This window comes from Apus apus, chromosome 2 (assembly GCF_020740795.1).
Source record: "Apus apus isolate bApuApu2 chromosome 2, bApuApu2.pri.cur, whole genome shotgun sequence".
NCBI lineage: Eukaryota > Metazoa > Chordata > Aves > Apodiformes > Apodidae > Apus > Apus apus.
The window spans coordinates 30,925,170-30,938,711 of record NC_067283.1 but is presented as its reverse complement, the minus strand read 5'-3'; the positions used below and the strand labels follow the sequence as shown (position 1 = coordinate 30,938,711).

The 13,542-nt window shown below is 34.4% G+C and overlaps 1 protein-coding gene across 3 annotated transcripts in view; it reads left to right on the top strand.

The window, feature by feature from the left end:
* Window positions 1-13,542, top strand: part of SNX13 (sorting nexin 13) — a 59,428-nt gene that overhangs the window by 24,082 nt on the left and 21,804 nt on the right. For all 3 annotated transcript variants that reach the window (XM_051609923.1, XM_051609925.1, XM_051609922.1), the window contains exons 6-16: window positions 2,014-2,135; window positions 2,292-2,393; window positions 3,062-3,150; window positions 3,559-3,642; window positions 6,124-6,262; window positions 6,757-6,845; window positions 7,543-7,642; window positions 7,882-8,075; window positions 9,619-9,723; window positions 11,096-11,228; window positions 11,973-12,010. In XM_051609923.1, the coding sequence (XP_051465883.1) occupies window positions 2,014-2,135; window positions 2,292-2,393; window positions 3,062-3,150; window positions 3,559-3,642; window positions 6,124-6,262; window positions 6,757-6,845; window positions 7,543-7,642; window positions 7,882-8,075; window positions 9,619-9,723; window positions 11,096-11,228; window positions 11,973-12,010 (1,195 nt within the window). The remainder of the gene's footprint in view (window positions 1-2,013; window positions 2,136-2,291; window positions 2,394-3,061; window positions 3,151-3,558; window positions 3,643-6,123; window positions 6,263-6,756; window positions 6,846-7,542; window positions 7,643-7,881; window positions 8,076-9,618; window positions 9,724-11,095; window positions 11,229-11,972; window positions 12,011-13,542) is intronic.

Sequence of the window (13,542 nt, the reverse complement as noted above, 5' to 3'; positions counted from 1 at the left end):
AAGTGGTATTGCTCTTCAATATGGAAGACCAATGAGTATTTTTAAAGGAATGGTAATCTCGGGAGTGAATTGGTACATCACATATGTGAACCGTTTTTAAAAATAGGGCTGGTTCTGAACAAATGGATAGTTTATTAATTGTCCCATGGTTTTTCTGCTGTTGCTTCATCAAGTAGCACAAAGTCAGGGAAATAACTTGTCTGGGAAATTATTTATCTTTTTTAGTATAGCTAATTTCTCAGACCAGGTACCAAATGCCTTCATATCTATTTCTTTGTTAAGTTGCGATTTCAGGTGTTCATCCCACTGTGCTGATGGTTATGTGTTTTCTCTTCAGAACAGGTTATGGATCACCTAGATACAATACATTTCTTAGCAATTCAGAGGTGGTGTTATCCCCTCCCCTCTGCTGACTTGAAAATGTAGGTCAGTGTGCTTTTCTGGTGCAAAAGGTCAAGATTGAGAGTGTGGTATAACGCTAGGAAAAACTCATTATAGTAGAATCTTGTTGATTGTGCGATAATGGAAATCCTAGGAAATAGTGTTGGAAATAGTGAAAAATAGGCTAAATAAACTGTACATTACAGCAAGCAATCCTGTGCTTACATTAAATGGACCTGGATACCCAATTTCAGTGTTTGTTTTTTTTTCTTTTGGTGTATTTGGCGAAGCTACTTCACTGAAAAGTATTAAGCACTGGGTTTGTGTCAAAGCAGGTTAAGTTATAGTAAATTCAATTTTTTCTTCCTACCGTACTGCTGGTCTTCAAAAATAGCCACCGCTCCTCTGCAGTTTTTCTGTACAAATCAAATTGGTTTCACAGGCCTGCAGCAGTTGTTACTAATATTAAGAAAAAATGGTCTAGTGTATCTATGGCTGTAGTTGGATATAGCTGTACTAGACATTAGGTACCATCATCTGTAATTTCATGTGCACTGTGAGCTTCTGAAGAGACCGAATACACTGGGTTGTATTTTTTTCCCCCCCTTGAGGGTTGTTTTTTTTTTTCTTTCCCCCTTGAGTTGCACGTTTGGGAGAATGATGTAAGGCTGCCACCTAGTGTCTTTTTATGATTTGTTGATTGTGCGGGTGGTGGATCTGGATTATCGATGGTTTTGATTGACTGCCCTTTGTGGCAGCTCTGCTTATTTCCACAGCTAGATTTGCAGTAGGCTTCCGTCTCTTCCACAGTTGCTTATCCTTTTCTCTCTTTTAGAGGTAAGAAAGAGCAGGTGAGGGAACAAACACAAGAAAGGAAGTGTTATTAGAAGGGTTTTAACAAAGTAGATGTCAGAGAATTCAGGTAGTGGAATACTTAGTGCAGAGTGAAAGCTATCACTAACATTTAGCTTCATTAAACCTGTAATGCACAAGTGCCTTTTCAGTTTGTCTAGTAAAGGCATGGACATCATAATATCTCTGCTTTTTTTCATACCACCATTACTTCATGCAAATCTGACAGTGTCTGTTTTCTGATGGTAAACTATGTGCATTGTTGGAGAGTCCCACTCATTACCTCTCATATAAGCTGTGAAATCAATTGTCAGTACTATGAGGTCACTTGTAGCTTCAAGTGAAACGTGAAGCACTCATGCATATACTAAAATTATTTTGTATTTAGTATTATCATACTAAAATTATTTTGTTTGGGTGCCTTATAAAATGTTAGAAAGTATAACTGCAAAAGACCCCTGTAGTATTTTAGTTTCAGGCTGAAGCCTCTCAATATTTTTCACAGATATTTGATAATGTCATGAATCAGAATACTATTCCAGATACTAATGTTGACCTTAAAGTAATTCAAGCATAAATATTAATGTGGTGTGAGGGTGGTGTTTTGCAGTATATGATTTGTTTTCAGTGCACAGACAATTAAGAGACTGATTTATTTCTTTGCTTTTTCATGTTTACTGTCAGTGTGGTTCTTGGAAGGGAGGAAGGAGTAGAAATGTATTATTGTTCTTTGTGTACAGGATAAAAGAATTAATTTTCATGGATTTCCTTTTCTGATAGGTCAAAGGAAACAGACTGGCAGCCTTATTTCACTACACGACTTGTTGATGACTTTGGCACTCATCTTCGAGTTTTCAGAAAAGCTCAACAAAGAATAGCAGAGAAGGGTGATCAGATGAAAGGTAGTGTAATGATTTAAATATTTTTTATTTTACTTAGGTAGGTATCTTACATGTGTAAAATATAGTTAGTCTTATTTTGTAATTGAAATTTACTCTCAAGTTTATAATATTTACAAAAAAGTATATATTTTTTTTTATTTTATTTTTTTTATATAGACCAAGCTGAGGAACTTGTAGATACATTCTTTGAGGTTGAAGTTGAAATGGAAAAAGAAGTCTGCCGTGATCTAGTCTGCACTTCTCCCAAAGATGAAGAAGGTCTCTCAGCATTATCTTCTGAAGTTATTTCAGTATAGCAGACTAAATTAAAATGTTAATAGTTGTGTTTGCTGTGTGAAATATACTGAAATCTTGGCATGTGATTTTCAAAGCGTGATTATCTACTACACATGTACATTTCTTCTTCTTTGTGCATGTTAATGCTATAATTATAATAACATGTACGTATGTAGTTATTGCTCTTTTCACTGAAATAATTTTAAGACAGAAATAAGCTTTGTGACAGGCAGGGTGTGGCTTTGCAGATTCTTACTGCTTTTTGTTAATCTGCCTTTTTTATCATTATTCCATAGTCTTCATTAAAAAAAAAAAAATCAGTTTATCTTTTTGGAAAAAGTGTTAAGGTGGGGAAAAAACCTCTTTGTATGTTAAATAAGGAAAATTAATTGGAGGGAGTTTTTTGGTTCTTGGAATTTGGCCTTCTCTTGTTTTGGTTTTGAGACTCAAGATGTGTTTCAGGTTTTCATCAATGCTGCTTATATTCAGTCTGAAAGCTTTTGTTGTGATGCTTGGACTATAAGAATATATATGATTGTATGTTTGAATTTAATTTTAAGGATTTATCTGTTAGTTTTTGTGATATCGGATAAGATGTGAAATAACATAATACAAAAATTGTGCTGAGGGGTTTTGTTCTCCCCCCTTAGGATTCCTAAGGGATCTGTGTGAGGTTTTACTGTATATATTGCTACCTCCTGGAGACTTCCAGAACAAGATCATGCGATACTTTGTCAGGGTAAGTGTGGACTCTAAAAACCATCCTGAATCTTTGCTTTAATGGCAGAAAAAAATTAAAATCTGAACTACTCCTCTTCCTGTATTTTGTAAAATTTCTCTAATTTAATATTGTTACCTTAAATGCAGTACAGTCTTGGTGAGTATTCAATAGCAGAGAACAGTTCATGTGGAATGTTTTTAAAGTTTCTTTTACCTCTAGCAGCATTCGAAAGCATGATGAAGTGGATGTTGGTTTTCTTGAGATGATACTAACGTGTTCGTTGGAAGGCAATATGCTAGTCTAGTGGCTATTGAATAATTTCTGATTCTTTTTATTTAGCCTCTACACAGTGATTTTTAAATTATTGCACTTATACTAGCTTTATGAATAAATGTGTAAAATTATTTATTATATTCTGTTTTTCAGGAAATCCTCTCCCGAGGAATTCTTCTTCCATTAATAAACCAGCTCAGTGATCCTGATTATATTAATCAGTATGTCATATGGATGGTAAGATTTATAATGTTTCAAATTACTATATTTCCAGAAAATGTTAATATAAAACTGTACTAATTTTATACATCCGTGTGTATATATACACACCCATTCACACTATATCTGTATTATCTACACTATGAGTTGTGATTTGGCAAGAGTTGTCTGACTGAGGGCAGATGTATGACAAAGTGTGAAGCTGAGTCCTCAGCTAAGTTTTAGTTAGCTGTTAAGGAATTATGGTGGTAATCTGGAAAGTTGTTTTTTTTTCCTTGACTTTTCTTATAATGTGTCCTTTGAAGCTTAAGAGGCCTCCAGGATGAAAAGCTGTAAGATTGTTGTGGTTTTTTTTGTTTGTTTGTTTTGTTTGTTTGGTTGGGTTTTTTTTTGTTGTTGTTGCTTCTCCTAAGGAATCTCAGAGTAATTGTTTTAGAGATATTTGTGGTAACTTGTAATAATTTAACTGAATTATTATTCTGAATAATTATTCCAAATGGGAAGAGACAACGTCTGTACTTTGCTAACTCTCTAATGCACTTGTCAAAAAAAAAACACCAAAACCCCAAAAAAAACCCCATCAACAAACCCTGAACTTTAATAAAGTAGTAATATATAGTAAAATTAACGAAAATAGAATATACACACTAATTAATGTTAATGATTTTTTGCAAAGCAAGTTGAAGCTTGCTCTTACCGTTTATTTTCCCTTATAGGTCATAAATCAAGTTTATTTTTTTCCTTTCACAGAGTTCTCTTTTATTAATATATTTTAGTCTTACAGTGTGGATTCAGGTACTGCTCTGAAAATACCTTAGATTTCAGAGTGTAAGTTATTTTGTATGAAATTAATTCAAGTGTATGTGTACAAAGGTTCCATCACTGCAGCCATTTCTATTTCCTGTAAAAGTTAGCACGCTGCTTTTCTACAGGAACCTGACTTTAATGCTGCTCATATGGACCGAGCTTTTCAATTTTCGTTTCCCCTTTCCTCCTACGCATGTTCTTTATTTGTAACTTGGCCTCATTCTTTATTTACTGAGCACTGCCCCCGGCTGCATCCCAAGATAGAATTCTGAGGTTTTATAAAGCTTTCTTTTCTGATCGTTATGTCCCAAATATTAACGTTCATAATTGCTTTCTGAGATGAGGAAGTAAATGTGCTGACAGAAAGATAAGGAAGATTAAATGCCTTTAAAAATTTAATGCAAGTCTTATGAAATTAAGATAGTGGCAGAAATTCAGGTCAGAAGTAGAGATGACTGAAATATGTTCTAGCTCCTTTTGGAACCTTTGACATAAAATTAGTGAAAAAAAAAATTCTGAAAATTAGAAGATTAATTCCATGTTTCTAGGTACACCGCAGTTCAATAGTAATTCTCTTAGTCTAATATAAAGCTTCCATATAAAATTAGAAGTTAGTTTAAGCTTCTCTCTTTCCACTGTGAATTTCAGATTTTTAGAAAATGTTTGGAATTTGAAGTTCAGGCTCTGGCAGGGGGGTTGGACTAGATGATCTTTCGAGGTCCCTTCCAACCCCTAAGATTGTGTGATTCTGTGAAGTATCGCTTGTATTACTACTTTTAAAAGCACATTTTGAGGAAGATTTCTCATTAACTTTGGTCCAAGGTATCCAGTCTTCATTCTCTCTGCTCCGTGCAACTCACTTCAGTGCCTTTCCAGAATACTGAGCAAGAATTACATTTCCATATCAAAGTGAGCATTTGTGAAAGATGTGAGTGAGGGAACCTTTTTTGGCTTCAGATGGTAAAGACAGCATTAGAACTTAACCCTCTGCACCTGCATGCACCGCTGTAAAGCTGACAGCCTTCCACTGATCTCCATGCTGTGTTCACAGCACCGTTTCCAGTGACCTCAGCAGCACAGCAGGCATCTATGCTCACACAAATTCCTTTGAGTCCCCAGAGCAGGTTCACCCTATGCCAATACTGTGAAAATAGTATGCATTGAAGTATTGTAAATAGTATTTACAAGGGTATCTGAGTTAGAATTTCAGAGAGCATAGTAATTTTTCCCTCCCCTGTCCTCCTTGATTATACTTACTTTGTAGAATGTTTTGATTCTTTTTGTAATTTGGTATCTTAAGAAGCCATTATGTTGGGTACACTAGGCTCACAGGTGACCTTGGCAAAGCTGAAACCTTCTCTGTGGTCTCACCAGTTTCTGCCTGCTTAGCTAATGAGATGGCTAAGAGCAGAAAAAGGTTGATTTGGTTTAAGTTCTTCATTAGGGAGGCTGACAGACTGTGTCTTTAACTCCTGATTAAAAAAAAATGGTGTTGTGAAATAAGCGTTGATTGTGTGCGTGCTTCCTTGCTCTTGGTCCATGTAAAATTTTAGCATCAAGGGGAAGGTTTAGAGGCATCAAAGTGTTTTCAAAATGCTGCTTTGCAGTGCTGAATGAAAATAACTAATGAAAAATTGTGTCATGTACATTTACCTGTTTTGCATTATTCACACTTCAAAATTTCTGTTTCAGATTCGTGATTCCAACTGTAACTATGAGGCCTTTATGAATATTATTAAATTAAGTGATAATATAGGAGAGTTGGAAGCAGTGAAAGATAAAGCAAGTGAAGAACTGCAATATCTTCGATCTCTAGATACAGCAGGAGATGGTTAGTGCTGTACTGTTTTACAAAATATGGAATGCATTTGGCAGCATGATCTCTGAAGAATGTTCCAAAAATTTAGAAAGGAAAACTCTGATAGAGCATAGTATATAATACTTTGTTATTTAAAAAATAGATTAAATGTGTAGTGTTAAATCTAGAATTTCCATATGCATCTTTGTTTGGCTTTTTTTAATAGGGATAAACTGTTTATGTATGTATACATCCACTGAATTGAAACTTGCCTGACTGGTGGTTCTGAATTTCAGTAATACTTTAGGTAGTTAGTTAGCAGTTAATCTGAGAATGAGGAAAGTATTTCTTATTGTTCACTTGTATCAGTAAGGTATCTAAGCTGAAAAAAACACCCAAAACCCTCTGTTTTAAGCTGATATGTTTTGCTGTTGTTTGTCACTTTTGTATGATGTTTTTAGACCATTTCAGAACAAGAGTTTGTTTACTCATCTGCATTGCTTAATCCTCTTTGGTTTTGCTTTCAGATATCAACACTATAAAAAATCAAATAAACAGTTTATTATATGTTATTAAAGTATGTGATTCAAGAATTCAGAGGTTGCAGTCAGGAAAAGTAAGTAGTTTCAAATTTTTTCTGTTCCAAAAGAGTGAAGCTGCAAATGGCTTATTAGTTCGATCTAGCTTTTTAATTCTTACATTTTCAAACACAAATTGAAGTATGCATTTATAGGAATACATTATGCAACTGAAGTTAGTCTTCTATTTGCAGTTTACATATGGAGAGAATTTCTAAAGCTTCACACGATTTTTTGGATAATGTAGTCTTGTGCATATTGACTCGTAGAATGTTTAAATATTCTGCAGCTAGGTCTGGAAGCATTGCTGTTAATACCAAAAAGTGTCATATTAACAGAAGATAGTTGGGCAGAGATGAATTTGAAGTTGTGGTGACCTGCATGCTATCAATTCCTGAAATTAGTTAATCTTATTAATTCATTTTCATACTACTGTCACACTTGGTGAGGGATTTAGGGTTAATTTGACCTGTATAGTATTACATAAATGGCAGTGTTAAAAGCCATCTTCCCAGCAGAAACCATCACTGTTGAAGGCAAATAGTTGTGAGAACATGACCTTATGATCTAGATCTTTATTTATTAGTGGTTGTGAAAATAACTAGCCACTGAGAGGCTGCTTTATTATCTGTGATGTTATCTATTTTTTATTACATCTGCTTTGTGGTGCATAGAAATTTTAAATGTTAATGTAAAAAATAAATCCCTATGAATACACTGAACTGTGTCTTACAGGAAATAGATACTGTGAAACTGGCAGCAAACTTTGGAAAACTTTGCACAGTCCCTCTGGACCATATTCTGGTAGACAATGTTGCACTACAATTTTTTATGGGTAAGTATTAATTTGTCTGATCTTTTTTATTTATAAAGAATATGCTAATGTACAGGACTGTGCACTTGAAATTGCTAAATGTAGGTGTCTTCTGAGAACTAAATATGTTTTTTACTCTAGATGACAAATATTCCAGTATAACCAGATCCTGGAGTTCCATACACAGTTAACATCACAGAGAATTCTTATTTCAAGATGCACAACAATAACTGTGGTTGTGTGGTGGCTTTTTTCTGTAGATTACATGCAGCAGACTGGTGGCCAAGCACATCTGTTTTTCTGGATGACAGTGGAAGGATACAGGGTTACAGCACAGCAACAGCTGGAGGTACTTCAAAGCAAGCAGAAAGATGGAAAACATCAGACTAATCAAACCAAAGGTCTATTAAGAGCAGCTGCGTTTGGAGTTTATGAGCAATATTTATCAGAAAAGGTAGGAATAACTTCTTTCTGCATTGTTTGGAAATTATTTTTCGTGCAGATACTTGTTTGGTAGTTATGGCTACATTAATATGAAAAGGATGTGATGTAGCACATGTTGACAGGGTGACTTTTAAGCTATTACTCTCCTTGTGAAGCAGTAAGAAAATGTCTTCTTTTCTTAAAAAAAAAGTATTTTTTTTATCCTCTCCATGTAAAAAGGCTCATACTGGCACTATCCTGTCAAATTCAACTGCTCCTGTTTTCCTCAGAAGCTGAATTTCTGGAGTAGAGAGAAACTAGAGAAAATGCGAAGACAATGAGAAATTCTGTCCCTCTGTGTGTACTGTCCTTTCCTCTTTCTCTTCCTTCCCCCCTGCCCCACAAAGAAATCATTTTGAAAAGATGCAACCCAATGTTTGTGCAAGCTTGGATTAAGGTTGGGTTTTCAAATGAAATAACTTTCTGTGCATCTCTGTAGTTGTCTGCACAAATTGGTCTAATATCACTGTTGCCTATCTTTCTGTAGGCTAGTCTTGAATGCTTCAATAGTCTTGTAATAATAGAATATTCTGTTAAAGAAGACACATGTCAGATTGTGTAAACCAAAGCAGCTTTGTTCTGAATTTTTTGTATGCGTAAAAATCACCTCTCAACCTGCTCAAAAGCTTCTCTTAATAAATTATCCTTCAAATCTCTTGTGATACTTCTCTTTCTGCATCATTTATTTCAGTTTGGTTTTTTTACCTCTGTAGTCTCTTGTCATGGTGGACTTTAGAATGTGCAGTTTGCTCTGATTTTTGAGCTGAGTGATGGTTCACCAGTTTGAAGTCAGAAGCCACCCAATACTAGAGCTATTCCAAATCCAATAAACTCAGCCTCTTAGCTGTGCTTAGTAGATCAAGTGAGCTCTTCTGGGTCTGGTTCATTGCTAGCTCCCTGTCTTTGTTACCGAAAGTAGGGAAAACGTGTAAAGTCAGGCCCATCTAAAAATACTTAATGGGCAGTGAAATTAAGTATGTCATATCGAGGGGTGACTGGGAATCTGATGGCTGATACAGTTAGTGTGCTGGTAGCTGTGATAGAGTCTGCATAAAAAGTTGCCATGATTACAGCTACTGATAATCTCCCCAGAAATTGGCAGAGTTGACAAACTGTTACCTCTTCCTCAAATACTTCAGAAATTCATCCATTTACTTTTTTACTGGCTTGTTCTTAATTTCTGAATCTAAATATTTTTAGTCATAAATAAATAAGATGTTTTTAAGTCTGAGTGAATCTGGTTTAGATATTGCTTAAAAATAATGTGCATAAATTGTTCTTGAGATTATTCATAGCATTTAGTCCTGGAACTTTTGTGTTTTAATACATACTCTGAACTTAATTTTGGGAGGAGAACGGGATCTGCCTTCTGTTGTGTGTTCTAGACAGAGCTAGAAATACTCATCAAAAAGAAGTCTTGTTTGCCTAGAATATTGCGGAATTTTATTGAATTTTATTTATGAAAATATTACTTATTTTCATGGTACAAAAGCTGATTTAGATCTCTGTGACAGGCATCTCCAAGAGTTAATATTGATGACAACTTAGTAGCAAAACTGGCAGAAACATTGAACCATGGGGATCCAACACCCGAAATCTTTGATGACATTCAGAGAAAGGTATACTCTTTCATCCTGTGTTTCATAGGAACTGTTAAGGCTACAGAATATTAAATGTCACTACAACCATTAAAAACGGAGGACGGAACTCAAATATCCAAAGCCTAAAACCTGTTTTGCCATTTTCCTATTCTGTAAAAATAATACTCTAAATTGCCAATTTCTGCTTAGCCATACATAGCCCATGGTTTTCAAAGCAATGGACAGAAAAACTGTAGGTGTCCTGTATAAAATTAATTATAAAGCACGTTCTAGAGTTATAGGATTATTATTTATGTTTATGCACCAATTTAAGAAATTGTGCCTGTACAAAATAACTGTGGTACAGTTTTTGCACAGTTTAGCTCTTTTTCAAAGGTGCATGTAAGCATGTTACTATAAAAATTCTTCATCTCTTTCCAGAAGTTAATTTCACTGTTCTGTTTCTGCAAGCCTGCACAGTGTAGGTCTCTGAAACAGCAAGTACTGAAGATAAACCAGTCTTTTTACTACCTGCATATGTAGTCTTTATCACTCAATTCTCATATTCAGTGATATGAGTTGTAGAACTTAGAATCACTCTGTTGTACTTGAGGCCCACATTTAAGACAAATAAAAACACCCTGTGAAATCTTCATTGTCCAAAGTAGGTTACAAGGGCCTTGCATGTGATTTCCACTAAAGAGTGTAAGTTTCTTATGTGTTACAAAAGAAAAGAACTTTCTCAGACCTGCATGAAAATTGTTTTGTATTCTTACCCAACAATAGTGCTTGTACAAAGTGTTTAATGAAAAAAATAATTGTCATTGAAATATTCTGGAGTTGACATGAATATCCAAACTTTATGGAATTAGTTCCACTACGTATAGATACATCTGTGTTTAAACCTTTCTGAGGTTATACTGTCTTGGCTGAAATGGACATTTTCAGGAAAATAGTAGCTGTTGTTTTTGCTTCCTTCCTTTCCTTCTTCTCATCTATCCACCTAAGGAATTACAGTTCTGTGCTTGTAAGTTAATCAATAAAGGACTCTTAGAGCCTATTATGAAATGGGTAAAAACCAAATATGTTTGTAGTGCAATCGGTAGGGTTAAGAGGAGAGGAAGGAAACAATTACAGTTTATGTGCTGCTTTTTTCCCCTAGAGATGTGTGTCTCAGTATTTAGATACTTTCTGAGACTGTATTTTAATTACAGCACAATTAGTTCTCATAACCTTTCTGTTAAGAGGAAGCTGGAATTGAAATTCCACAAACTTACATTAGAATTTTAAAGGAAACCTAGAGACCCATAATAGAATGCAGTTACATGTTGGTCAAGTAGAATTCATTAAATTCTTTCTGATTAATTAAAAAAATAAGTGTTGCTAAGGTTGGCATTTTTATTTCAATAAGGTCTATGAGCTGATGCTTCGAGATGAAAGATTCTACCCTTCATTCAAACAGAATGTGTTGTATGTGCGTATGTTAGCTGAGCTGGATATGCTGAAGGATCCTAGTTTCAGAGGATCAGATGATGGTGAAGGAGGTGAGCTGTGTATCCGTAAGGGGGACATCCTTGGACTATTCTTTTTTCTGCTTGAAAATGAAAATGAGAAAATTATCTGCACTGTTCTTGAGAAATCAAAAAGTTCCTATAGTATCTCTGATTCTATGGTTTTTAAGTTAAAGTTTCCTCCTTGTGCTTTTTTTGTAAATCGTTTCAGGAGTCACATAGGTTTTTTTTTTTTCTATAGTAACTTCATTAATCTCTTACAAGTTTTTTGTCAAGTCTTGGTAACAAGTGTGTCAGTAAAATAAATACGACTCCTTAATTCTCACTTCTATTTAAAAATATTTGAGGTTCTTCAGTATGTTCAGTTGTTTTATTAGTTAACTGTTATTCATCTGCAAATAAAAATTGAATACATAGGAGATGTGGCTTTTTAAAGCAATTAAAATAATTTGTCTCATGCAAGTGTAATGGAAATAATTTTAACTATTAAACTAACTCCTTAATGAAGCAATTTCATGTGGTGATATAAGCTTAAAAAGTAATGTTCTCTGGAGTGTTTATTTCATATCTATAACTGTGTGAACTTGCACACATTTTCCCTTAGGTGTCTTTATTGGACACTTGAAGTACGTTGAGGGCAACATTTTTCCCAATGCCACCCTTGTCCGTTATTTTCCATAATGGTTTTTTTTGCGTTTTTATTTCTTGTGGGTGGACATACATTGAAGAAAATGTTCTAACCTGTTTTTTTCCTTCTTCCTTCTGCACTGCTCCTAGAATCTTTTAATGGGTCTCCTACTGGCAGCATAAATCTGGTAATTGCTTATTATTTTTATTTATGATTATTATCATTTTTTCTCAGCAACAGTAGTAAAAGTGTTATAAAGCAGTTTAAAGTATATGTTAGAGATTTTACTTTATTACAGCCTAATTTCTGAAAGAGTTCTTCAATCAAATTGAAAACACATATAAGGTATCAATCTGTAAAATAAAACTCTCCCTTTTGTACTTTCCTCTGTGTTTAATGAAATGTTGCATTGTTTCTCACAGAAACCGTAATAATCTATAGCTAAATTATGCAAAGCATACTTTCTTATCCCTATTTGTTTTTTTAAATGGACATAAATTTGGAGTTAGGTAATAATAGGTGAAAACAAATCCTTTGAAACCAAGATTGTGAAGTTCAACTACACTGTAAAGTGAAGCCTGTAATTAAATTTTTACAGGTTGATTGTTTTATTTCTTTGAGTTAGGACTTGATTGGGAAACAGAAGTATCTGGAGTTTATCTATTCAAAATCTGGATCTTTGTTTTCTAATTTAACCAAGTTCAATTCTTGGTTTTATTTTTTTAAGCAATTCTTGACAGCAATGCTGACTTTGCCAGAACCTTTTCTTTGTTGCATGAATGTACCTAAGTATTTGAAATATACTTCTGTGTGAATTAATGGTTGCATATGGATGGAGATCAGTGTGTATGTCTACCAGACTTTTTCCAAATAATCTGTTTCACATAGATCTTACTAGGTTGAAAAATGTTTTCAACAGAAAACCAAATCACAGTTATTTAAAAAGGAAAAATAAGGAAAAAAATCACTTCCTCCCCTCTTTCTTAACGTGTTTCTTCAGACTCTATGTAGCTGAGCCACAAGATACGTATGCAAGATTCAATTGTGCATACAAGAATATTTTTCCAAATCTTTTAGTCTTAGAAGGGTTTGCAATCTGCATGCAGTTTCGTGGTTCTGTGGTTAACAGGCCCTTCTGATTCATTCTTGGAAGATGCTGTATCTCCTTAGGAGTTCCAGCACATTAGAACATGCTTGCCACAGCGGAATAGATTTTATTTTGTAGATGAATGCATTTTACATAAAAGTAAACTTGTTACCCTGTGGGGAGTTGTTTGTGGGGTTTGTTTAGGTTTTGTTTGAGGTTTAGTTGTTTGTTTTTTAAGTTGGGGCTTTTTTCCTGTTGTTTTCATCTTGTTTACAATTTGAAATACAAAGAAAAGGGGAGGAGTTCAGCTGATGCCATTTCCACAAACTCCTGTTAGATGCAGAAAAAACCCCTTAATTTAACCATATTTTTAAGTTTACATACAATGCTGCTAAGGTTTCACAAGAGGTTATGTTAATTGACTAATATCTTAAAAATATACTTCAAATATCTCTCAGAATTTTTTCTAAGAATACTCTGACACACCAGAATTGTATTTTATGGATGAGGATTTGTCATTGCAGTGACTCTAAAACTAGCTCTTTTGGCTAGTTTTTATCCACAGCTTGCTTTCATGTGGCTTGTCCAAACTGAGCTAGAAAGTCTAAAAATCTTTATTAAGCACTGTTGCA